Here is a 24,748-nt window from a genome sequence, read left to right as displayed (position 1 = left end):
TTGGACTGTGTTCACATGCAAAGACAGTTCCTGGACTTGGCTTGTCAGTTTGCAAAGCTCCTCAGCAAATAAGTGGGCCTGTGTAGAGTCCATCTTTACAGAAAAACTCTTGTTAAAGGCTTCTGATAATGATACGTTTACTCCTAACGCAGGTGGACACACAGACAAGGAGAATGCCACAGCCAAAACCAGGAAGCTATGATGGAGCAGCTGCTCACATGCTCCTGACAGTTGGTAAATGGATTGTATTCACCTGCAGAGTTTGTTGTGAGAGCCTGTATCAAGTTCCATCCAAATGATGTCTTATGCTCCATACATACAAGCGGATATCCTTTGATGTTTTCCTGGTATTCCAACTGGGAACTTAGGGCATCGGATCCCTCGGTATTGGAATTCCATATGCTGTTATGACTGTACAATGACCAGATATGTTTTTTGAATGTCTATACCATTTTATCCTTTCTAATAAAAAACATTGAAACATACATACAAGCGGAATTTTCTGCCAGCAAAAGTCTGATGTGAGCTTTACATCGAAAGTTCCGACCGTGTATGTATGCTTCCATCAGACTTTTGCCACCAGCAAAAGTTTGAGAGCAGGTGCTCAATTTTTCTGACGAACAAAAAAAAAACATGCATGCTCAGGAAACAATTTGCCGCATGCTGGGAAGCACTGAACTTTTTTCTCGCCTCGTTGTGGTGTTGTACGTCACCGCGTTCTTAACGCTCGAACTTGTGTGACCGTGTGTATGCAAGCGGAATTCCGTCGGAAAAACCATCCAACTTTTTTCCGATGGAAATTCCGCTCGTGTGTACATGGCATTACAGAACATGCTATGTGTTGCTAGCGACAGAAGAAAAGGAGTACTGCCAGTAGTGCAGGATCGAACTAGTGAACACTTACTTGAATACATTTGTGTAGCTCATTCCTTTGTTGACCAGGACAGTTTTGCATTTAGTGAAATTCCAGCACTGATACAGATTTGTTTTGAGTTGGCTTTGTCCGATATAATGCTAGTGGTGATGATTTTTCTTCTAGAGTTAAGCCTCATACACACGATCGGATAAATCCGTGCATTTTTGTGCGAAGGGCGTTGGCCGTGAACTTGTTCTGCATACAGACAGCAGAACTTTTTCAGCCAACATACACAAAACGACGTGTTTTTTCTGCTCGTTGGCGCCACCCTTTGGGCAACTTCCGCTAATGACTGATGGTTAGCATTGGTTCAGAGCATGCGTGTTTGTACTTTGGATTTTAGTCCGACGGACTTGTGTACAGACGATCAAATAATCATGACGAACACCTTTGTTGTCGCACAATTTAAGAGCATGGCTATCCAACATTTGTTGTCGGAAATTCCGACAACAATTGTCCGATGGAGCATAGACGGTCAGATTATCTGACAAAACCCTTCCATCACACAATTGTTGTCGGAATATCTGATCTTGTACCTTTAAGGAGGGGTGGCTTCCCTTCAGTTCACCTGCCCCCGTCTATCCATTTAAATGCATGTGCCTGCACTGTGGGGACGCTCATTGTTTAGCGTTAGGACCACAGATTACAGGATGCCTTGGCGTGGCTCACGCATGCTTTTGCAAATGCGTGCGGACCAAACCCGTTTTTAACGCATACTGTAGACAGGTTAATTGGTTTTCTGCAAGCTGGTCGGTAAGTAGGCTTGGTTTTTCCCTGGGCATTCCCCAGGTTTTTGTTGTTGTGTGTACAGGCCTTTAGTCTCTTGTGTAGTAGTTGGCAGGAAGACAAACCCCATTTCAATTAACAATAACCTTTAAATTTATATACAGTACATTCCCTGCGCGTTCGCTAGCAGCTACCTTCAGCCTGAAGTGTCCTGTTTCCATGGTTACCCGTCAGTCCCAGAAAGTTTATTTTTAGTGAGTGAACAGAGAGTTCTGTGGATTTTCAAGTCCCCTCCTGTGGCTGATCCTGGCTGAGCGCTCTGTAAACAGGATGATGGCAGGGGGGGGGGGGGGTGTGTGTTTACCTGCGTGACTCACATGTCGGCACAATGCGGCAGTGTTCCCACAGGTTAGGTGTCCTCCTCTCCCTCCACACACAATCTGAAGGAAAGGCGAGGTGATGTACACCTGTGCACAGCCACCTCCGGATACCTGAGCCGTCGCCAGCACCCTCCTCCCCGCCAATGGCAGAACCCGCCTGTCAGCCGGGACACGCCCCGCTCTGTTCTAGTGGCTAGTGCGACGATCCCTCCACCCCTTCCCAGGCAGCTCTTTGAAGTGAGGTTGCCAAGTGCGGTGCGGAGATAATGGGCATAAGTGGATGATGGATGGGGCAGCGGCAGTTTTCCGCCCTGTTCCCCTGGCGGCGCTGGCGCCGTAAGGCAAGTGCCAATGTTGCCTTGAGCTAGCGCCGGCCCTGCCTGTTCCCCACCATTCTGTTCCTGTTCACTCACTGTAAAGCCCCTGTAACTAGTCACTGGAAGTCTCTTTACACAGCCCAGTGACACTGTACTATTACTATGCCCTCTCAGCTTCCCACGGATGTTACAACTCACCCATCTACAAAAAAAGCTTTACCAATTACCTGCAATTACCAGTAGAGCCCAGTAAACAAGCCAAGGAAGAAGCAAAGGAGCAACGATTTCCAACCCACGCTACTCGGTCACTGTCCTCTCCTGTCTCAGTCACTGTTCAGCTAGACCCTGTGCCAGTTCCAGTCTCTATACCAACTCACTATGTTCATGCTTCAAACCAGCACAAGCCTTTGACTAGCATTTGATCAGTCTCTTTGGTTTCCAGCCTCAGACCAACCCTTTCGCCTGCTTACCCCACCTCAGATCAGTGTGTTACAGTTTAGCTTTCTCTGTGCCAGCAGTTCCACTCAATCCTGTCTTCATGCAAAACTATTCTAGCCCTGCCTGACTCCATGCCAGCTGTTCCTTTCCAGCCTGTCTCTGTGCCAAACTTCAGCCCAATCTGTCAACTTCTGCTCCAGTTGCTGCCACTCCACACCTGAAACCCTCAGGACCCTAAACTGTCCTCTCTGCAGCAAAGTCTTTCCACTTTTTGAAAAAGTAGAATTCATCCCTTTGACAGAATCACTTATTGCTAAGTGGGGTCCTCAAAACGCTCTTCAATGTTTCGCTCCCTGATTCTGCCTCTGATCTGGCACCCTAAATCTGCTCCAGAAGACCAACTCCAACATCGTACTAGAAGCCATGTTCCCCGTTTTCGCTTCAGTAGTTTTGAACCCCAATTCTACTCCACAGAATTTTCACCCTGTCTTTGCCCCAAAAGTCATACAGTCTGTCTGAGCTTCTTATGCAGCCTTGAATCTGCTCTAGAATTCCACCCGTCACACTCTGTTTTGGAACCTTTATGTCTGCTTCAGTGGTTTTGTACCCCAATTCTGCACCAAAGACAATTAGATTATTTTCCAGAAGTCTGCACTCCATCTCTGCCTCTGGAGGTCCTGTATCATCTCCCAAGGTTCCGATTTGGCTTTGGAGGTCCTGTGGCCTCGACTCTCTGCCTGCTGCACGGTGTGACCCTGCCGATTTTCCACTTGCTGCTTAGTCTGAATCTACTGACTTTCTGCCTGCTGCACAGCCCAATTCTAATGACTCTCTCACTGCTGCTCAGCTTGAATCTGCTGCTTTTCCATCTGCTACCTAGCTTGGCTGCCAATTCTATACCTGTTGCTCAACCTGACTGCCTACTGTGCAGTCCAACTCCAAGGTTAAGGTTGAGTTTCTGCCAGCTGACTGGTCGGGCACTGCTAAAATTTCCATTCTTGTCATATGCCTGGCATTGGTTGCCTGTCTGGCCCAAGGTTCTTCCAGTGTCCCATCTTGCCCTAGTTCGTTTGCAGCCTGCCGTCTCAGGGCTTGCTGGTCCATACATCCACTCTGAAACCAACAGTTTTATGTACAATTCAAGCTCTTGTAGGATAGATCTTCTGGGAAATGAAACAACTGAGCTTTTCTGGGACCCTATATAGATTCAGATCTTTGCAGTGCATTGGTTAAACAACCCAAGTCCTCTAAAATACAAGGAGTCACACCTAGTGGCTATCAACATGCAGATCAAGTCCTAAAGACCAAGCAACCTATTATTTATATTTTAAAGCACCCTGTATCAGTATTCTGATGTTGTTAAAGACCCCACTGCTTAATTTTCTCTGATTAGTCCCGATTCCCAATACTGGGATATATTCTACCTTTGTGAACTTGGGGAAATCTATTTCTGAATGTCTCAGCAAATCCAAGTGACCCAGCCTGTTAAACCCCAGTGATAGGAGACTTTCCCTGTCAGCAGACCCCAGCAGCAGAAAACCTAGCCTGTCACCAAACCCTGGCAGTGGGGCACTTTGCTTGTATAAGGATATAGGAAATCTGTCTGCGTACCAGGTTCTTCTGGGCCAGTTTGGGACAATGAGAACACAGGTTTCCACTCGTGCTCTATTTTGCGGAGCACTCAATGCAGAATTCACAATGGGGCAAAGGCATATGTTAGCCTGAACGGAGCCCAGGGAATTATCAGAGCATCCAATGGGATAGGATTGGAACACTCCTCCCCAACCTGAGCATGTAGGCCCATTACAAAATAATCTAGAGTGGGTAACTGGGGACAAAGAGAAGGCAAATTTATTAAATACTTTCTTCAGCTCTGTGTATACAAAAGAGCATGGGGGAGCTCATGTCCATAATGGGGGTGGTAGTGACAAAGCCCCAAATGATACACAATGGCTCAAAAGTGATATGGTCCAGAAATATTTAGACAGAATAAAGGTGGATAAAGCACCTGGACCAGATGGCATCCACCCACGGATCCTAAAAGAATTTAGCTCTGTCATTTCAAAAGCCACTGTATCCAATTTTTAGAGACTCATTAATGACAGGAATGGCAACGCTGGATTGGCGCAGGGCCAATGTAGTGCCCATATTTAAAAAGGGAACAAAGTCTTTACCAAGTAACTATAGACCTGTTAGTTTAACTTCTATAGCTGGGAAGTTACTGAAGAGATTAATAAAAGACCACATAGACGAGTTCTTGCTGGAAAAAAACTATTTAAGCAACAGACAGCATGGATTCATGAAAGACAGAAATTGTCAGACAAACCTGATTTCTTTTCATGAAGAGGCAAGTAAAACCCTGGACAGAGGCGTGGCTGTGGACGTGATATACTTGGATTTTGCAAAAGCATTCGATACAGTTCCCCACACACGGCTCATGTGTAAGGTAAGGTCTACAGGATTGGAAATATCAGTTTGTAAATGGATAGAAAACTGGCTAAAAGACAAAATTCAGAGAGTCGTGGTTAAGGATTCTTACTCTGAATGGTCCAATGTTATCAGTGGAGTACCCCAAGGTTCAGTGCTGGGACCCTTACTTTTCAATATCTTTATAAATGACATTGGGTCTGAGATCAAAAGTAACATTTCTGTCTTTGCAGATGACACCAAGCTATGCAGTGGAATAACGTCCTTGCAGGATGTCGCCAATTTACAAGCCAACCTCAATGCTCTGTCTATTCGGGCGACTAAGTGGCAGATGAGGTTTAATGTTGATAAATGTAAAGTTATGCACTTGGGGGCTAAGAATATGCATGCAAACATACTAGGAGTAGTAGAACTGGGGGGATCCGTAGTGGAGAAGGATCTGGGGGTTTTGGTAGATCATAAGCTCAATAATAGCATGCAATGCCAAGCTGCGGTTTCCAAAGCGAGCAAAGTCCTTTCTTGTATTAAGAGAGGTATGGACTCCAGAGATAGAGATATAATTTTGCCCCTGTACAAATCATTAGTAAGACCTCATCTGATATGCATGTCAGTTTTGGGCTCCAGTTCTCAAGAAGGATATTGGAGAACTGGAGAAAGTGCAGAGAGGAGTAACCAAACTGATAAGAGGCATGGAGAAGCTCAGCTATGAGGAAAGTTCAGAAGAACTGAATTTATTCACTCTTGAGAAGGAGAATAAGGGGGGATATAATCAACATGTACAAATATACAAGGGGTCCATATAGTGAACTTGGTGTTGAGTTATTGACTTTAAACACTGAGGACAAGGGGGCACTCTTTACGTCTAGAGGAAAAGAGATTTCACCTCCAAATATGGAAAGTTTTTTTCACAGTAAGAGCTGTGAAAATGTGGACTAGACTCCCTCCAGAGGTGGTTCTGGCCAGCTCAGTAAAGTGCTTTAAGAAAGACCTGGATTCTTTCCTAAATGTACAGAATATAACTGGGTATTAACATTTATAGGTAAAGTTGATCCGGGGGAATATCCGATTGCCTCATGGGGGGGATCAGGAAGGAATTTTTTCCCCCTGCTGTAGCAAATTGCATCATGCTTTGCTGTTTTTTTTGCCTTCCTCTGGATCAACTGTGGGTATAGAATTGGGTATATGTGATTGTACGATATTTTTATTTCTTGTGGTTGAACTTGATGGACTTGTGTCTTTTTTCAACCTGACTATGTAACTACTACTATGTAATTGGCATCTGTTCTTACTTTTAAGAAAAGTGTCAATGCAGAAACTATTTTTAAAACCCTTTAAAGCTACAGCTGCTTTCCTGCGCCTGCCGTCATATCCTGTCTGAAAATGTATGTATGTATGTATGTATGTATGTATGTATGTATGTATGTATGTATGTACACACATATATATACAGGGAGTGCAGAATTATTAGGCAAATTAGTATTTTGACCACATCATCCTCTTTATGCATGTTGTCTTACTCCAAGCTGTATAGGCTAGAAAGCCTACCACCAATTAAGCATATTAGGTGATGTGAATCTCTGTAATGAGAAGGTGTGTGGTCTAATGACATCAACACCCTATATCAGGTGTGCATAATTATTAGTCAACTTCCTTTCCTTTGGCAAAATGGGTCAAAAGAAGGACTTGACAGGCTCAGAAAAGTCAAAAATAGTGAGATATCTTGCAGAGGGATGCAGCACTCTTAAAATTGCAAAGCTTCTGAAGCGTGATCATCGAACAATCAAGCGTTTCATTCAAAATAGTCAACAGGGTCGCAAGAAGCGTGTGGAAAAACCAAGGCACAAAATAACTGCCCATGAACTGAGAAAAGTCAAGCGTGCAGCTGCCAAGATGCCACCAGTTTGGCCATATTTCAGAGCTGCAACATCACTGGAGTGCCCAAAAGCACAAGGTGTGCAATACTCAGAGACATGGCCAAGGTAAGAAAGGCTGAAAGACGACCACCACTGAACAAGACACACAAGCTGAAACGTCAAGACTGGGCCAAGAAATATCTCAAGAATGATTTTTCTAAGGTTTTATGGACTGATGAAATGAGAGTGAGTCTTGATGGGCCAAATGGATGGGCCCGTGGCTGGATTGGTAAAGGGCAGAGAGCTCCAGTCCGACTCAGATGCCAGCAAGGTGGAGGTGGAGTACTGGTTTGGGCTGGTATCATCAAAGATGAGCTTGTGGGGCCTTTTTCGGGTTGAGGATGGAGTCAAGCTCAACTCCCAGTCCTACTGCCAGTTTCTGGAAGACACCTTCTTCAAGCAGTGGTACAGGAAGAAGTCTGCATCCTTCAAGAAAAACATGATTTTCATGCAGGACAATGCTCCATCACACGCATCCAAGTACTCCACAGCGTGGCTGGCAAGAAAGGGTATAAAAAGAAGAAAAACTAATGACATGGCCTCCTTGTTCACCTGATCTGAACCCCATTGAGAACCTGTGGTCCATCATCAAATGTGAGATTTACAAGGAGGGAAAACAGTACACCTCTCTGAACAGTGTCTGGGAGGCTGTGGTTGCTGCTGCACGCAATGTTGATGGTGAACAGATCAAAACACTGACAGAATCCATGGATTGCAGGCTTTTGAGTGTCCTTGCAAAGAAAGGTGGCTATATCGGTCACTGATTTGTTTTTGTTTTGTTTTTGAATGTCAGAAATGTATATTTGTGAATGTTGAGATGTTATATTGGTTTCACTGGTAAAAAGAAATAATTGAAATGGGTATATATTTTTTTTTGTTAAGTTGCCTAATAATTATGCACAGTAATAGTCACCTGCACACACAGATATCCCCCTAAAATAGCTAAAACTAAAAACTACTTCCAAAAATATTCAGCTTTGATATTAATGAGTTTTTTGGGTTCATTGAGAACATGGTTGTTGTTCAATAATAAAATTAATCCTCAAAAATACAACTTGCCTAATAATTCTGCACTCCCTGTACATATATACACACACACACACACACACACACACACACACACACACATTTTTCCCCTCTTTAAATCCAGGTTGCTTTAGCTTAACTGACATATGTGGATCTACAGACAAAATAAATAAATAAGAGTAGACACAAATGTGACAATGTTACTTTGCATCTCTCATCTAACTTCTGAAAAAGTGTTTATAAACACTGTGCCAGGTGGTGTTTGATAGAAGCATTACCTTTTACAGCTGCTGTAGTCAAAAAGCAACTCCCAGCTAGAAGTTTTACAGTCAGAAATAGCCTGCAAGTTTGAGGTGGAGGGTGGGAGTGCAGCAAGTCAGAAGGACATTCATATATTGTGGCAAAAGTTTTTTGGGTGTGTATAGTCCACCCAGTGTGCATAACTGGTTATGATAAACAATGCAAATATATAATAACACTAACACGTGTCAGGGTCTTCACAAGAAAACATAAAACATACCGGTTTTTGCTAGTTGGTGCAATGCACAGGGCTCTCCAAACATAACAGGACTGATTGCTTTCCAGTACTACAGCATTAACCAGGTCATTGCGCTGAGGTTTATAGCCTTCGGGAAGTATTACGGCGTCCATTGTGAAGAAGATGCTTTCGTTAATTACACCAGTTGTGCCATAGAAAGCTGTAATTGTCATCTATACGCATAAAAGAAAAGTGAAATTTGGAAATCTTTATTTTTCAAAGTTATTTAAAATTCTTTTTTTATTCAAGTTTACATTCTTGTACTTATAAGATAGACTTGCTGTACTTGCTCCCTTGTGTCCCAGTTAAAAAGATTCACACTTGGTATGGTCCTGTTTAAACAAAAAAAAAATAAAAATCCTTTTGCTGTACAGGTAAAGATAGACACCCAAAGTCCTGGTTGGGGTGAAATGCTGAAACAACTTTGGGCCCAATACACACTGAGGGAGCTTTACTAAAACTGGAGCCCTCAGAATCTGTGCTGTGCATGTTAGCCAATAGGCCTCAAAATTCAGCTTGTCCAATTAAAAGGAGAAGTCCAGTCTTAGATTTTTAGGATGGGCTTCTCCTAAGGGTCACAGGAGTGCAATTCGTTTTGCACTCCTGTGACCCGCTTTAAGCGGAGAGCGGTCTGAAGTCCACTCTCCGCTGCAATCAGACGAGGCAGCGCATCATGCCGACTTAGGAAGTCTGGATCTGCCAGATGACTTGACTGATGGCAGTCCCAGCAAGCAGGTGAGAGGGGCGGGAGCGACGGTCCACAGCTCAGTGCTCCAATGAGCATGGAGGAGCAGAGTAGGAGAGATGCCGACTGACAGTAAGCATCTCGGGGAGGTGAGAGAATTGAGCTATCAACAATGTTCAGTAGCTCGGTTCTCAGTGCAGAGACGCCCGGGAGACAGCTGAAGCATCGGTCTGATGCTGCATCCACCCAAGTATTATTATCCCAAGAACATTCCCCCCCCCCCCCAATCAGTGCCGCCCATTAGTGACTATCCCTGCCCAGTGCCAACCATCAGTGCTGCTCAGTGACCATCCGTGCCACCCATCAGTGACCATCCATGCCCAGTGCCGCCTATCAGTACCACATCAGCACACATCAATGATGGAGAAAAAATTACCTGTTTGGACAATTTTATAACTTTTTCTTAAAAATTTTCTGTATATTTTTTTTTTGTTTGTTTAACAAAAAATAGAAAACCTAGCGGTGATAAAATCCTACCAAAATAAAGCTCCACTTGTGTGAAAAAAGTCATATGGGTAGTGTAGCATGACCGCACAATTGTCATTTAAAGTGTGACAGCGCTGAAAGCCAAAAATTAGCCTGGGCAGGAAGGGGGTATATGTGGTCAGTAAGCAAGTGGTTAAGAGCACGAGAAGTTGTCTGGGGAGTAAAAAACTACTTTTATATGTGTTTCGTAGCATTTACATGAGATTTCATTCTTTCAGCTACATTTAATTCCAAAAAAACAACACTAAATTAATTGTTTCTTGATTTGATCAGCTTCTCTAAATACTGACCCTGTAAACACTTTTGAACATATAGGGCCAGATTCTCAGAGGAGATACGACGGCATATCTACACCGTCGTATCTCTGAGTTGCGCCTTCGTATCAATGCACCTGATTCATAGAATCAGTTACGCATAGATTTCCCTTAGATCCGTCAGGCTTAAGTCTCTTACACCGTCGGATCGTAACTGCATATTTACGCTGGCCGCTAGGGGCGTGTACATCTAGCTGATGTAAATCAGCTAGATACGCAAATTCACGAATGTACGCCCGGCCGACGCAGTACAGTTACGCCGTTTACGTTAGGCTTTTCCCGGCGTATAGTTACCCCTGCTATATGGTGGCGTAAGTGCGGCGTACCAATGTAAAGTATGGCCGTCGTTCCCGCGTTGAAATTTGAAAAAGTAACGTTGTTTGCGCAAGTCGTCCGTGAATGGGGCTGGACGTCATTTACGTTCACGTCAAAGCCAATGACGTCCTTGCGGCGTATTAGGAGCAATGCACACTGGGAAATTCCACAGGCGGCGCATGCGCCGTTCGGGAAAAACGTCAATCACGTCGGGTCACAGAACATTAACATAAAACACGCCCCCGTCACACATTTGAATTAGGCGGGCTTACGCCGGCCGATTTACGCTACGCCGCTGCAACTTACGGAGCAAGTGCTTTGAGAATACAGCACTTGCCCATCTAAGTTGCGAGGGCGTAACGTAAATCGGATACGTTACGCCGCGGCAAAGATACGCGGATCTACCCCCTAGTGTACAAATGTACATAGACAATAGGATGCATTCCGATCCGTGGAAGAATATTTGCCTTGTGGACCTTAAAAAGCTGATTTTGACGCTAGTGTGCCTGAGGTCTTAGGAAGGAAGGAGACTCAAAGTCTCAATCTGTCCCTGTGTAGAACAAAAGGGTTCTTTACGGGACAAGGCTGCCAGTTCACACACGCCTTGTAGAGGGGATGACAAGTAAAGCAACTTTGTGAGCAACAGTGGAAAGAAGAATATCCCTTAGGTATAAAAGGCTTTAATATCATGCTTGACTAGCGGATACCCCGACCACGGTAGCTGGGGAATGACAACTCTGGACACAAGCGTCAAGATACCTTGGGGGGGGGGGGGGGGAATCAGCCTGTCAGTTCTCAGACCATACGCCGCACACTGCATCAAATTGGTCTGCATGGCTGTCATTCCAGAAAGAAGCCTCTTCTAAAGATGATGCATGAGAATGCTTGTCTTCAGCAAACTGTTTGCAGGCTGACAAAGGACCAGGATTACTGGAACCATGTCCTGTGGTCTGATGAAACCAAGATAATCTTATTTGGTTCAGATGGTGTCAAGTGTGTTTGGCAGAAACCGGGTGAGGAGTACAAAGACAAGTGTGCCTTGCCCACAAGCATGGTGGTGGGAGTGTCATGTTCTGGGGATGCACAAGTGCTGCCCGTACTGGGGAGCTACAGTTCATTGAGGGAACCATTAATGCCAACAAATCTCGATTTAGTTTTAGTCTTAGTTTTAGGACTAAAATGGCATTTTAGTCTTTTGCAATTGTTTAAGTCGACTAAATCTCCAGGACATTTCATTTTAGTAGACCAAAATGGATTCTAGTCGACTAATACTCATTTTAGGCATCTAAAATCAAATGGGTGTAGTTAAATTGTAACGCATTACAAATTCCAAACTCATTATATACTGCTGGAGTGAAAAATCTAATATGTTATTATTTATGTTACTGAGTTATGAACATTGTATAAAAACAATAAATAGAGAGCAACAAAAAAGTGTCCAATATATATTGTAGCAGCGCTTTTGTTCGTGTTGAAATGAACAAACTTCTTTATGTCATAATCTTCATAAAGGAAGTAAATAGCGAGTCAGATGAGAGAGACGTGCTCAGAGAGATGTAGATCATTAGTGACAGCGATGCAAAAGTCTTCTTTACACTCCACCTTTCACCCATATATCACCTTGTGAACACAGGAAACCCCTCTCGGGGATGCACTTACCACAAGGATAAGTATAAATTGCCTTGAAATCCAAGCAACCTTCCTTCTCCCTTTTGAACCTCCTTAGACCGTCATACAGGGCACATAAATAGATAGGGTCCAATGGGCTCATGTAAACAACTCATTGGCCGCCATTGGACATGAAGGAAGGTCACCGCTGATCTCCCCAACATGTAAAATCTTGCGTTGCTGTGTTGGGTAATGTCAGTGTGCAAAAGCAATCAGACTGGGAGGGACTTTTGTTATCCATATGTTATGACATAAAGAAGTTTGTTCATTTCAACACGAACAAAAGCGCTGCTACAATATATATTGGACACTTTTGTTGCCCTCTATTTATTTGTTTTTATACATAGCTTTTTTAACTTCAGTGGCTGCTAATTATTTGTGATCTATGGCATTTCCCTTTATCACATTGATTTAATCAGTTGTATCTGGTTCCTCAGCTGTGCCAAGAGAAGAGGGCAGGCCTAGCCTTTTTACATGAGTTATGAACATTGACTACAGACCAGAGTTAATTTTGATGTCAAATTTCAATTTAGTTTTAGTCTTAGCCTTTTGACCAAAATGGCATTTTAGTTTTAGTCCCATTTTAGTTTTTTGGCTAAAATGCTATTTTAGCTTTAGTCGTATTTTAGTCAACTAAATTGGTATTAAGTTAGTCGACTAAATTAACACCGACATACTGAAGCAGAGCATTATCCTCTCCCTTCGGAGACTGGGCTCAGGGCAGTATTCCAACATGATAACGACCCCAAACACACCTTCAAGGTGACCACTGCCTTGCTAAAGAAGCTGAGAGTAAAAGTGATGAACTGACCAAGCATGTCTCCAGACCTAAACCCTATTGAGCATCTGTGGGGCATCCTCAAATAGAAGGTGGAGGAGCGCAAGGTCTCTAACATCCATCAGCTCTGTGATATCATCATGGAGGAGTGGAAGAGGACTCCAGTGACACTCTGGTGAACTCCATGCCCAAGAAGGTTAAGGCAGTGCCGGAAAATAATGTTGGCCTCACAAAATAATAAACATTTTCACTTGTACTCACTTGTTGCCAGCAGTTTAGACATTAAAATCGCTGTGTGTTCTTTTGAGGGGACAACAAATTTACACAGTTATACACTCAGCACTTTTAATTGTAGCAAAGTGTCATTTCTTCAGTGTTGTCACATGAAAAGATATAAAATATTTTAAAAAATGTGAGGGGTGTACTCAGTTTTGTGAGGTACTGTGTGTGTGTGCGCGATTATATAAAATCGCACACACATACAAACACAGAAAAGTATTTATAATAAATATATCCAAAATTTATATTTTAACCACTTCAGCCCCTGAAGATTGTATCCCCTTCCTGACCAGAGCACTTTTTACAATTTGGCACTGCATCGCTTTAACTGACGCTATTAACAAAAGAACAGCGACAATTTTGAAAAAAACTAAGTCTTTTACTTTATGCTATAATAAATATCCCACATTTAAATTTTTTTTTTTTTCCCCTCAGTTCAGGTATGATATGCATTCTTCTACATACTTTTGGTAAATAATAAGCGTATATTGATTTGTAGATGCTATAACTTTTGCAGAGATTGGGGTTATAAATATGGCATTTTTATTATTATTTTTTTTACTAGTAATGGCGGCGTTTAGCGATTTTTAATCGTGACTGCGGAATTATGGCGGACACAGCATACACATTTTTGGGACCATTGGCATTTATACAGCGATCAGCTATAAAAATGCACCGATTACTGTAAAAATCACACTGGCAGGGACATGTTCTAACTGAAGAGGGGATGGGACTTACTAGGGGAAATGACAGTATGAACAGACAATCAGTAATTTCTCCCCTGAGAGAACCAGGATCTGTTCTCTGTTCCAAACATCCCGGTTCTCACTGGGTCACGAGCGATCGCGGGTGCCGGTGGTCATCGTGCCTGCCAGGCACTCGCATCGGCTCCGTGGGCGCTTGCTTCCTAGTCTAAGGTGACCAGATTTTGGGTGGGGAGCGGAGGAAGATCACTCCGCCAGGGAAGGCAAGGAGATAAGCAGGCGGCTGGCTGGGACTTGAGCCAAGACAGAAGAACATGTGAGCGGAGCTGAATGGACATGCACCCGAAACTTAAGAAATATTCCCTCCGCTTCGACCAGCACATGATCATCAGAAAGGGGGACAGATAATGGAAAAAAATCCACCCTCCTAAGCTAGTAGGAGCACTGACTGTCTTTGAAATTGCCCCAGCCTCTATTCAAATCCAATCCGGGGACAAAACCAGGGACAGACTTGGTCCAGGGACAGTGTCCTCAATCTGGGGACTGTCCCCTGAAACCGGGGATGTATGGTGACCCTATGCTAGTACATCCTAAAAAAAGGTAAATACTCTGTGACCCCAGTGCAAGCACTGCACTTCTCTACTTCTACCTTTATCACCTTTGAGAGCCTAGTAATGGAGTTCCATGATCACCAGTCTCTCATCTACAAACCACTATCCTTGGTGAATTGGATTTTCTGAATTATACTCACTGTACCTTCTTTATCACTCTTATTCCCTTTGGTGTGTTACCTTACATCACCATGACACTTGCACACTTTTTGGACTTCTATTATGCTTTCACCGCAGTCCCTCATTTATTTCACTTTCCATTTCTTTTCTTCGTCACTTACAGTATGCTGCTCAATTCTAATGGATGTACATATCCATTATAGACATTCACTTACCAACCACTTGGTCACACCATGGAGATGGAAACCTATGTTCTGGGATTGACACTTGTGCAGTCTGCTCTGCGCTGGACTGCAAACCACCTCAGGTCCCGGACGGACAGCCTTTCTGGTCTAGCCCCTACGCATACCATTGTTCGCTTAATTTTGTGAGTACCCAGAAATCGACAGTTTTTGTCTTTTGTGGCTATACTTGGTCAACTATTTGACTTTATTATATTTTATTAATACAAAAACCCTATAGCATCCGCCACTGAGGAAGTGTTTTCACACGAAACGCGTCGGAAATCAAGGATGTAGCTTTATGCCTCAATAGGATTCTATTTAGATAAATGATCTCATTACTCATATCATTTTATATCTATTTACCAACATGTTTTGTGCTGCCCAGTCTATGTGCATTTATACCGCTCTGACTATTTTATTCCATTACTATGTGCTAATTACTTAATATTAAGTACATGTTTTAATGTTGGTTACTCCATGTGCAGATAGATGTACATGCTACCTATATACATGCGATATACTATTATTGTGCACCTATGCAAATAAGAAATAGGATTATTTGTACTCACCGTAAAATCATTTTCTCCGACGTCCATGGACGGACACAGCTCCTTAAATCTTGACAAGTGGGTTATGTTCCCTGTTTACAGGAGAGGACTAGGCAGAAACATGTTAGATAATTAAATACATGTTACTTTAACAGAGAAGAACAGCCCCGCCCAGGGGGCGCTCCCTCCAGACATAACCCTCCTCCCTGCAGTATGCAGCCTCAGTTTGTAACAAGCAGTACAAACCTAAAAAAGAGGGGTGGGTGCTGTGTCCGTCCATGGACGTCAGAGAAAAGGATTTTATGGTGAGTACAAAAAATCCCATTTTCTCTTATCGTCCATGGACGGACACAGCTCCTTAAATTTTGACAAGTGGGACGTCCCCAAGCAGTGTCAAAAACGAGGGGTGGGAACAGTATCAGTAAAACCAATTTTAACTTTACTGTTGCACCTCTTCTGTTGAGGAGCTCTGCTTGTTTTAGAGTAAACGGCCGCCTGCAAAACCTAGCAGCCGAAAGAAGCATCAGTAGATGCACTCACAGCAACCATGTAAAATCTGAAAAAAGTGTGAACGGACGACCAAGTCGCCGCCCCGCACACCTGTGAGACAGACGCATGTCGTAAAACCCAGGAAGCACCCCATTGCCCTGGTCGAAAGTGCTGTGACCGGAAAAGGGGCACCCACCCCCTAAGAGCATAGGTCTGTATGACAGCCTGCCTGATCCACCGAGAAATGGTGGTCAACGAGACCGCCAGGCCCTTTTGTGGACCAGACACAGACACAAAAGGAGCGTCAGATTTCTGAAACGGAGCCGTAGCAGGCAGGTACACCCGCAAAGCGCGTACCACGTCTAAAGTAGGAAACGCAACCTCCTTTGTATGCGCCGGCCGAGGACAAAAGGATGGAAGAACAAAGTCCTCATTCAGGAGAAAGGCCGAAACCACCGTCGGAAGCACCACCACGTTCCAGGATCAAGCATGGTGACTTGCAAGGCAAGACCGTCAACTCAGAAACCCTTCTGACAGGAGTAATGGCCACTAAAAATGCCACCTAGATAGTGTCAAGAGAAGAATCTATGATGTTTCCAAAAAGGAAGGTTCCTGAAGAACCGAGAGCACCAGAGTCCAAACTCATGGGGGAAGAGGTGAACCAAGAGGGGGTATAGTATATGACAAACCCCTAGCACAAAAAGGTACCCACCAGGGAATGGGCCGCAAAAGGGTACGGACATAAAAACACAGCCAAGGCTGAAATCTGCTTCCAAACGGTGCTTAAGGCAATTTTTAGATCCATTCCAAGCTGTGAATACAGCAGGACCCTGGACACCGAGTACGTCCGTGAACGTCACCCCATCTATTCGCACAAAGAGACGCATGTCTTCTAGGTGCGATGGTAAATCCTCCTGGAAGGAGACTACCTTGCTTTCAGCATTGGCGAGATGACGGAGACGGACGGACCCCGGTCTCTTAAAGTCTGGCTTCCAACAGCCATATCGTGCAAGCCAGCGACTGTACTTGCAAGAGGAAGTATGGGACCTTGAGACAGAAGGTCCTCCCGCCCTGGCAACCACCAGGGTACATCCGCCACCAGGCGCCCGAGATCGGTGTACCAAGGACGCCAAGGCCAATCTGGAGCGATTAGAATCATCGGGATCCCCTCGGCCTCTACTCTGTGGAGCAGCCGAAGGAACCAACTACAATGGAGGAAAGACAAAGTAGCCGATACAGACCCCACAGGGCCACCAACGCATTCGACGTGTCCGTACAGGGATCACTAGACCTGGCCACGAACTCCAACACCTTGTGGACGAGACAAGCGGCCAGGAGAACCATGCCCTGTGAGTCTCACCTCCTGCAAGGGAGCTGAAACACCTCCAAGTACAGAGACCATTCACCCTGGTCCAGCATCTGGCGACTCCGGTAGTCCGCCTGCCAGTATACCTGATGGTAGACCGAAGCCACGGCTGTGGCGTTGTCCGGCTGAATCCAGATCAGGCGACCCTTCAACCTCCTCGACACAAGGAGATGCATAGCCTGATCGCCAAAGTACTAGGACATTGATCGGTAGACAGGAGTCCACTAGAGTCCAGTGACACTGGGCCGACTGGACCCGCCAGGCGCCCCGCTTAACCCATGAGGCTGGCGAACGTCGTAATCACCGTCCACTGAACGGGAAGAAACAACTTCCTGGACTGAAGAGTCGGGGATCCCAGCCACCAATTCAGAGAGACCGAGTAGGTGGCTCACCAGATCTGATAATTCAGAGACAAAAGCGATTTGTACCACTTGGACAGTATCTCCCACTAGAAAACACGAGTGTGGAACTTGGCATACGGTACCGCCTCGAAGGAGGCTACCAACAGGCCCAGGACTGGCATGCAAAACGGAGAATTGACCGATTGCATGAAGCCAACACCCTCACTGCAGACTGAAGAGTCTGCAATTTCTCCAGGGGAAGAAAAACCTTGGCCACCGAGGAGGTCGGATCAACCCTAGGTACTCCAAACGCCGAGTCGGAACCAGGACCGCCTTCAAAATGTTTAACACCCACCCAAATTTTCGGAGGGTCCACAATGGCTATAGACACATCCTCCACTAATTCTGAGACAGAAGCTCTGGCAAAAAAGGATTCCAGGACTACTGACAAAGTGTCTGTGGGAATCCCAGGTGCAGGAGCACCAGCTGCCACTTCAGGCATGATTGGGGAAGAGACTGACTCCATTTCAAAAGCTCCCAGGACCCTATTCAGTCTAGACTGAAAACCCACCCTCTTGCTGCGCTGAACGGGGGGGGGGGGGGTCCCATAGGACTCATCATCACAGGAAAAGACTCCTCAGTACACAGCGTGTGTGCGAGGGGAGGAAAAACCGTGAAGTAAACTGAGGTAAACCATGAGGTAAACTGTGAGGAGACTTGTGCTGCGCGCCTTAGGGACTAGCACAAGATGGCCGACTCCTAGTGGAGAAGCCCACGGCGAGCCCTGGCCATGTGACAACGCAGAACTTCCTGAGCTTGAACCCAGAGTCAAATGCATGCAGGGCAAGCACTCTACCGCTGAGCTATAACCTCTCCTCCCCTCAGTAAGGTGCCCCCCCCCCTCAGTAATGTAATGCAGCAGAGGGAAAAGGAGCAGGGAAGGGAGGATAGGAGGACCCCCGAACCCCAGGAATGCCCAGCCGTACCAACCCACCGAAGCGGGGACTGTACTTACCCGTCCAAGCGAGGACTCACTGACGCATTCCTGACAGGCCTACAACCGTAATGGAGGTTGCTGTCGGCCCGGTCCACTGTGAGCGAGACAACACCACAGCCCAGTCATGTGTTCACCTCGGAGAAAAGCTCACCGGCCACCCCAGGAGTCATGGGGTATGTCGTGGCAGACCCAGCCTCTTTGCAAAGGTGTGCACATGCTTGCTGGCCGGACTGAGTAGACTACAAGGATCTATATATCCAGCCCATCTCTCAGCCGACAGTTGATAGAAGATTCTTTCAAGAAAAAAATCAAATAAATATTTTCCTCAGAGCGCTGGGCCCAAAGGGAGCCATACGTCCTTCTCCTTTGCTAGGCAGAACGAAACTGAGGTTGCATACTGCAGGGAAGAAGGTGATGTCTGGAGGGACCGCCCCCTCGGCAGGGCTGTTAAACTCTGTTACAGTAACATGTATTTAATTATCTAACATGTTTCTGTCTAGTGCTCTCCTGTAAACAGGGAACATATTACTGGCCGCTCCCTTAGATGGAGCTGCCAATTCCGTTTGGAACAGCCAAAGAGTCGGCTGAAAAAATGGGGGGGCAGGGCTTTTTCTGTCCTTGGCCCGAGAGAGTGGAATCTACTTCCCCTAAGTCTTAGACAGAGTCCTGACCTACCCACATTCAAGAGGGATCTAAAAACCTATCTGTGGGCAGAGGCAGATTGATAGGAAGAGTGAGGTTAGGGTCATTCTGGCAGGAAGCACTGCTAGATCTTTTGGGAATTGTGTGTTGTCTCTCTTTTGGTCTTATGTGATTTCTATGGTTTTGTACTGTATTGGTTTTATGGTGTTATATTGTTGTTTTATTATTTGATTTTAATTGTGGTACATATTTTATATTGTTACTATGTTAATTTATGCCTGTAACACTCGGTCCTGTTGTGAATTGTTAAGGTCTGGAAGCGTTTCAATACCTTCGGGTGATTCTACGCTATACAAGCAATAAACAATAAACAATAACCCACTTGTCAATATTTAAGGAGCCGTGTCCGTCCATGGACGAGAAGAGAAATTTGTTTACCTTTTTACTTTCCCCAATCAGTCAGCTGCTTCATTTAAAGTCCCCAAATTTTCCTTTCTTTATTACTGGCCCCAGGTGCAAGCACAATCGTGTACCTGTACGTTGGGCCTTTCCCATTTGTTTGGGACACATACAAGTTTGGCAGCAGATTTTATTAAGGATTTTGGCTGAAATCAGCTGATCAGCTGTGTTCAATCGCAAAAAACAGCCAGACCGTAAAGTAAAAGTAGCATACACTACACATGGTTAATCACACAGTAAACCCCTTGATTGACCCTAGATGTAAACACCTTCCCAGCCAGTGTCATTAGTACACTGTCAGAGTATTATCACTGTATTAGGTTCATTAGCGACGTCAATATCAGTTAGTGACCCTCCCAGATATTGTCTGTTAGCGCCAGATTGCCCACCACCCTATAACGGTCCCACTATAGGCCACTTATCATGGCCATTACAGCATAGCATCGATAGCTGTGTCAATTCTAGCCATCTATTCTGGCACGAATAGCACCGCGAAATTGGCAGTAAAGCGCCGCTAAAAATAGCGGCGCTTTACCCCCGACGCACCTCCCTCCTCAGTGTGAAAGGGGCCTGGGGGGGGGGGGGTGGATATTTGACAGGTATCCTATCCCCACTTCCGGGAGTCTGAGCCACGGTGCGTATTTCCCCCACCGCTGGGCCAGTAGGAAAGCACACCGGTGCCTCGCACATGCGCAGTAGGGACCTGGTGTAAAGCCATAATGCTTCACTACCGGGTTCCCCTACTGGCAATGGCGGCAGCAGCACCCGACAGCTGATGGACAGGCAAGTGTCCTGTTATTAAAAGTCAGCAGCTGCAGTATGTGTAGCTGCTGGCTTTTAATTTTTGCAGGGTTGGACGAACCTCCCCTTTAAGGTTGTGCTGTGAAAAGATGTCAAGCGAGGCAGGCCTCTGTGCAGTGGTCGGTTCTAAGTGAGGGTAGGTGAGTGGTGATGCAGGGCGGGCGGTGAGAGATGTCATCTCTCTTCTCCCTGCCACACCTCCAAAATTGAAGAGGCCTGGCTGTAAGAGCGGTGATGCTGCGCGGGCAGAGAGAGTCATCTCTCATCTGCCCCCGCTTGCTCCACTCATCCGCCCAACTGCTCCCCCGCTGCAGAAAGTAGTGGGCTATGGCCTGGTGGTTGGGGACCCCTGCCCTATATTTTGCTATGAGAGGTCTCTTATGAGACATTAGTGCTCTATTAAACCCTTGTTGTCTCACCTGCCTTCCAGTGACACTAACGGAGCAGAAGTCAGAAGCGATAAAATGCACCATATCTGACAGCGACAGTTGGCTTGTAAAATTGACATGCACGTACGGCTGCTGTAGTGCGATATATGTCAAAGGCACACCAACAACCAATAGCAATGGCAGTAAAAAGGTTTATCGTGTACCAAAACTTGATAAAAGTAACCAAAGTCCTCCTCACTGCAAAGTGTTCTCCAGAGGATGCTGAAGCTGCAAAAAGGGACTTTTCTCCCACTGGATGCTTTCCAGAAGGGGAGCGTTAATCCCTGGAACAGATTCACATTTACCATCTGCTGGAGACACTTAGTACATTAGTCATGATCATTATACATAAAGACAACAGATGGAAGACATCATATGGTTTTCCTACCTACATTTTACTGTCACATTAACTTTCAAAAGCTAACAAATATAAAAAAAATATAGGTTAAAAAAAAAAAAAAAAAAAAAAAGAAGAAGAAGGGCATTATTTTTCTGAATGAAAGGAAATAAAATGCTGTTGACCTTGTCTACACGTTTACACCTAAGCGGCTTTACAGAGCATGCCTCGCTGACCCATGTTGAAGGATTGATGAAATACTCTGCTCTCACCCAGTCTCCTTTATATGGGGTATATCCTAAAAAAAAAAAAGAAAAAGAAAAAAAAGAAGAAGAATTTAGTTAATGAAGTGAAGAAAAAAAAAAAAAAGGCAATTTATTCTTAAATATCTCTATGCAGTGGTAAATATAAATAATCAGTTATATGGTTAGGGAGCAAAATCCCCAATTCCCTCTGAGAATAGTCGACAGATGTACCGTATTTATCGGCGTATACTGCGCACTTTTTTCCCCATAAAAATTAGGGGGAAATCGTGGGTGCGCGATATACGCCGTTAGCATACCTCGGAGGGGAACGAGAGCCCGACGGAAATCACCGAGCCGTCATCTCCTCTCGGCTCTCACTCGGCTGTTGCGTCACACACACACACAGTGTCCCGCCTTCGCCACCAGCATTGGACCAGAGATGGTCCAATGCCGATGGCGGAGGCGGGACTGTGCATGTGTGACGTGACAGCCGAGACGGTTCGGTGATTTTTCCGGCTGGCGCTCGTCCCGCTCCTTCCCCTCTGAGGTATGTGTATTCTACTGCAGAAATATAATACACAGATTTTCACCAAATTTTCAGTTTTATTATAACAATTAACAAGTAGAAACTGCACATAACAATGTCTAAGATGATGCCTATGTGTGGTAATCATCAGGGCTGTGGAGTCGGTAGATAAATGTTCCGACTCCGACTCCTCAGTTTTATGTACTTCCGACTCCTCGACTCCGACTCCTCTGTATTAATATGCGAATGTATTTTATACATTCCTTGAGGGAAAGAAACGCAACCTACCACCAGTGTCATCTTAAGAGCATTATAGGCCCCCGGGCAATACAGTGCACTGGGGCCCTGTCTACACAATCACGCACGAGAATTACTGACAAAAATCATAAAAGTTACTGGCAGAACCACATTTTTTACTGCCACTGCAAAAAAAGTACCTAAAATTACAGTTTTCAGTGCCCAACAATGCAAATGTCAGTATTTAAAACTATAAACATATAGCTAGTGCTATTAGAAATGTGTTTAAGTTAAACAAAAGTAAAAAAAAAAAAAATGTCTTCATTGACATGAAGGTCAGGTTACTATAACCCAGCCAGCACAGAGTTTCCTCTTACATCAGAGTCTGCAGGATTCCCCCTTACAGTGAAAGGGAACTCTTATGTAAAGGGGAACGCTGCAGATCATGATCTAAGGGGGGAACTCTGATGCGGAGGGGGGCTCTGGTACACCAGAGACAACCTTATATCAGAGTCCACTGCTTTCTCTTTCCCACTTACATCAGGGTCCGCAGACTGAGTTCCCCCTTGCATTGTAAGGGGGAATCCTGCAGACTCTGATGTGGGGGGTACTCTGGTGACCAGAGACCACCTTCCTTAGATTAAATACACTAAGGTAAGGGGGGTCACTAATATAAGAGGGGGAACCTTTATATCAATGCCCCCTTACATTTTTGCATTCACTCCCCCCTTACATCAGCAACCCCCCACACTCGTGGAGGACCGGATCTTCTCTGTGATTTCCGCGAACTGGGCATGGGCAGTTCTAACCCGTCACTCTCCATAATTTTTTTACCGGGGCAAGCGGGGCCCCCAGGCAACTGCCCAGCGTGCCCAATGGAAAAGATGGCCCTGCCTACCACAGGACTACTGGCTGGGAAGCCAACAGTCTACTGTATTGCACAGTTTAAGCAAAAGACAAACACAATGAAAACAACGTTTTATAAAAAAAAATGATTAACCAGTTCCCGACCCCCGCATGTACATATACGTCCACAATATGGCACGTACAGGCACATGGGCGTACACGTACGTCCTCGCCTATTAGCGGGTGGGGGGTCCGATCGGGACCCCCCCGCTACATGCGGAGGTCGGGTCCGCTCGGGGAGCGATCCGGGACCACGGCGCGGCTATTGGTTTATAGCCGCTCCGTCGCGATCGCTCCCCGGAGCTGAAGAACGGGGAGAGCCGTGTGTAAACACGGCTTCCCCGTCCTTCACTATGGCGGCGCATCGATCGCGTCATTCCCTTTATAGGGAAGACACGATCGATGACGTCATTCCTACAGCCACACCCCCAAACAGTTGTAAACACATACTAGGTGCACCCTAACTCCTACAGCGCCACCTGTGGTTAACTCCCAAACTGCAACTGTCATTTTCACAATAAAGAATGCAATTTAAATGCATTTTTTGCTGTGAAAATGACAATGGTCCCAAAAATGTGTCAAAATTGTCCGAAGTGTCCGCCATAATGTCGCAGTCACGAAAAAAATTGCTGATCGCCGCCATTAATAGTAAAAAAAAATAAAAAAAAATAATGCAATAAAACTATCCCCTATTTTGTAAACACTATAAATTTTGCGCAAACCAATCGATAAACGCTTATTGCGATTTTTTTTACTAAAAATAGGTAGAAGAATACGTATCGGCCTAAACTGAGGAAAAAAAATGTTTTTATATATGTTTTTGGGGGATATTTATTACAGCAAAAAGTAAAAAATATTGCTTTTTTTCAAAATTGTCGCTCTATTTTTGTTTATAGCGCAAAAACTAAAAACCGCAGATGTGATCAAATACCACCAAAAGAAAGCTCTATTTGTGGGGAAAAAAGGACGCCAATTTTGTTTGGGAGCCACGTCGCACGACCGCGCAATTGTCTGTTAAAGCGACGCAGTCCCGAACTGTAAAAACACCTTGGGTCTTTAGGCTGCATATTGGTCCGGGGCTTAAGTGGTTAATCAATCAAGTGGCTGGATAGTAGCAGCAGGCATAAACATCAGGAACAGGATCTTTACCAGTTCAAAAATACAAACCACATTATTTGGTTGTTTTAGAACAAAAACTAAGCTTATCTATAATGAACCAAAAACAAAATCTGTAAAACCTAGAAATGGTTTATATTAATCTTGAAATGTAGTTATAGGCTTAGCAAATGCAAATCAATTCAATGTAGAGTTCTAAGGAAGAGAATTGCCTCTGCCAGATCCTATTTCATAGAGGCTCTTAAGTCAGACTTTATTATTTTTAGGGCTGAAAATAATCTTTCCACACTGACTTGGGTGGGTGGCATTGCAGTAACTATTCTGGCCACATCACTAACGATCTCTGGATAAACAAGGATGGCTTCTTCAACAGTAAGTTTTGATG

General features: G+C 44.9%; 1 protein-coding gene across 1 annotated transcript in view; it reads right to left on the bottom strand.

Annotated features, from left to right (window-relative positions):
* MOV10L1 (Mov10 like RISC complex RNA helicase 1) overlaps positions 1-24,748 on the bottom strand; it is a 189,141-nt gene that overhangs the window by 123,903 nt on the left and 40,490 nt on the right. The window contains exons 4-5 of the mRNA XM_040343664.1: positions 21,519-21,631; positions 8,664-8,854 (exon numbers count right to left, since the gene is read on the bottom strand). Coding sequence (XP_040199598.1) covers positions 8,664-8,854; positions 21,519-21,631 — 304 coding nt within the window. The remainder of the gene's footprint in view (positions 1-8,663; positions 8,855-21,518; positions 21,632-24,748) is intronic.

The sequence above is a fragment of the Rana temporaria genome, chromosome 3, assembly GCF_905171775.1.
Source record: "Rana temporaria chromosome 3, aRanTem1.1, whole genome shotgun sequence".
NCBI classification, from domain to species: Eukaryota; Metazoa; Chordata; class Amphibia; order Anura; family Ranidae; genus Rana; species Rana temporaria.
This window is presented reverse-complemented; position numbering and strand designations above follow the sequence as displayed.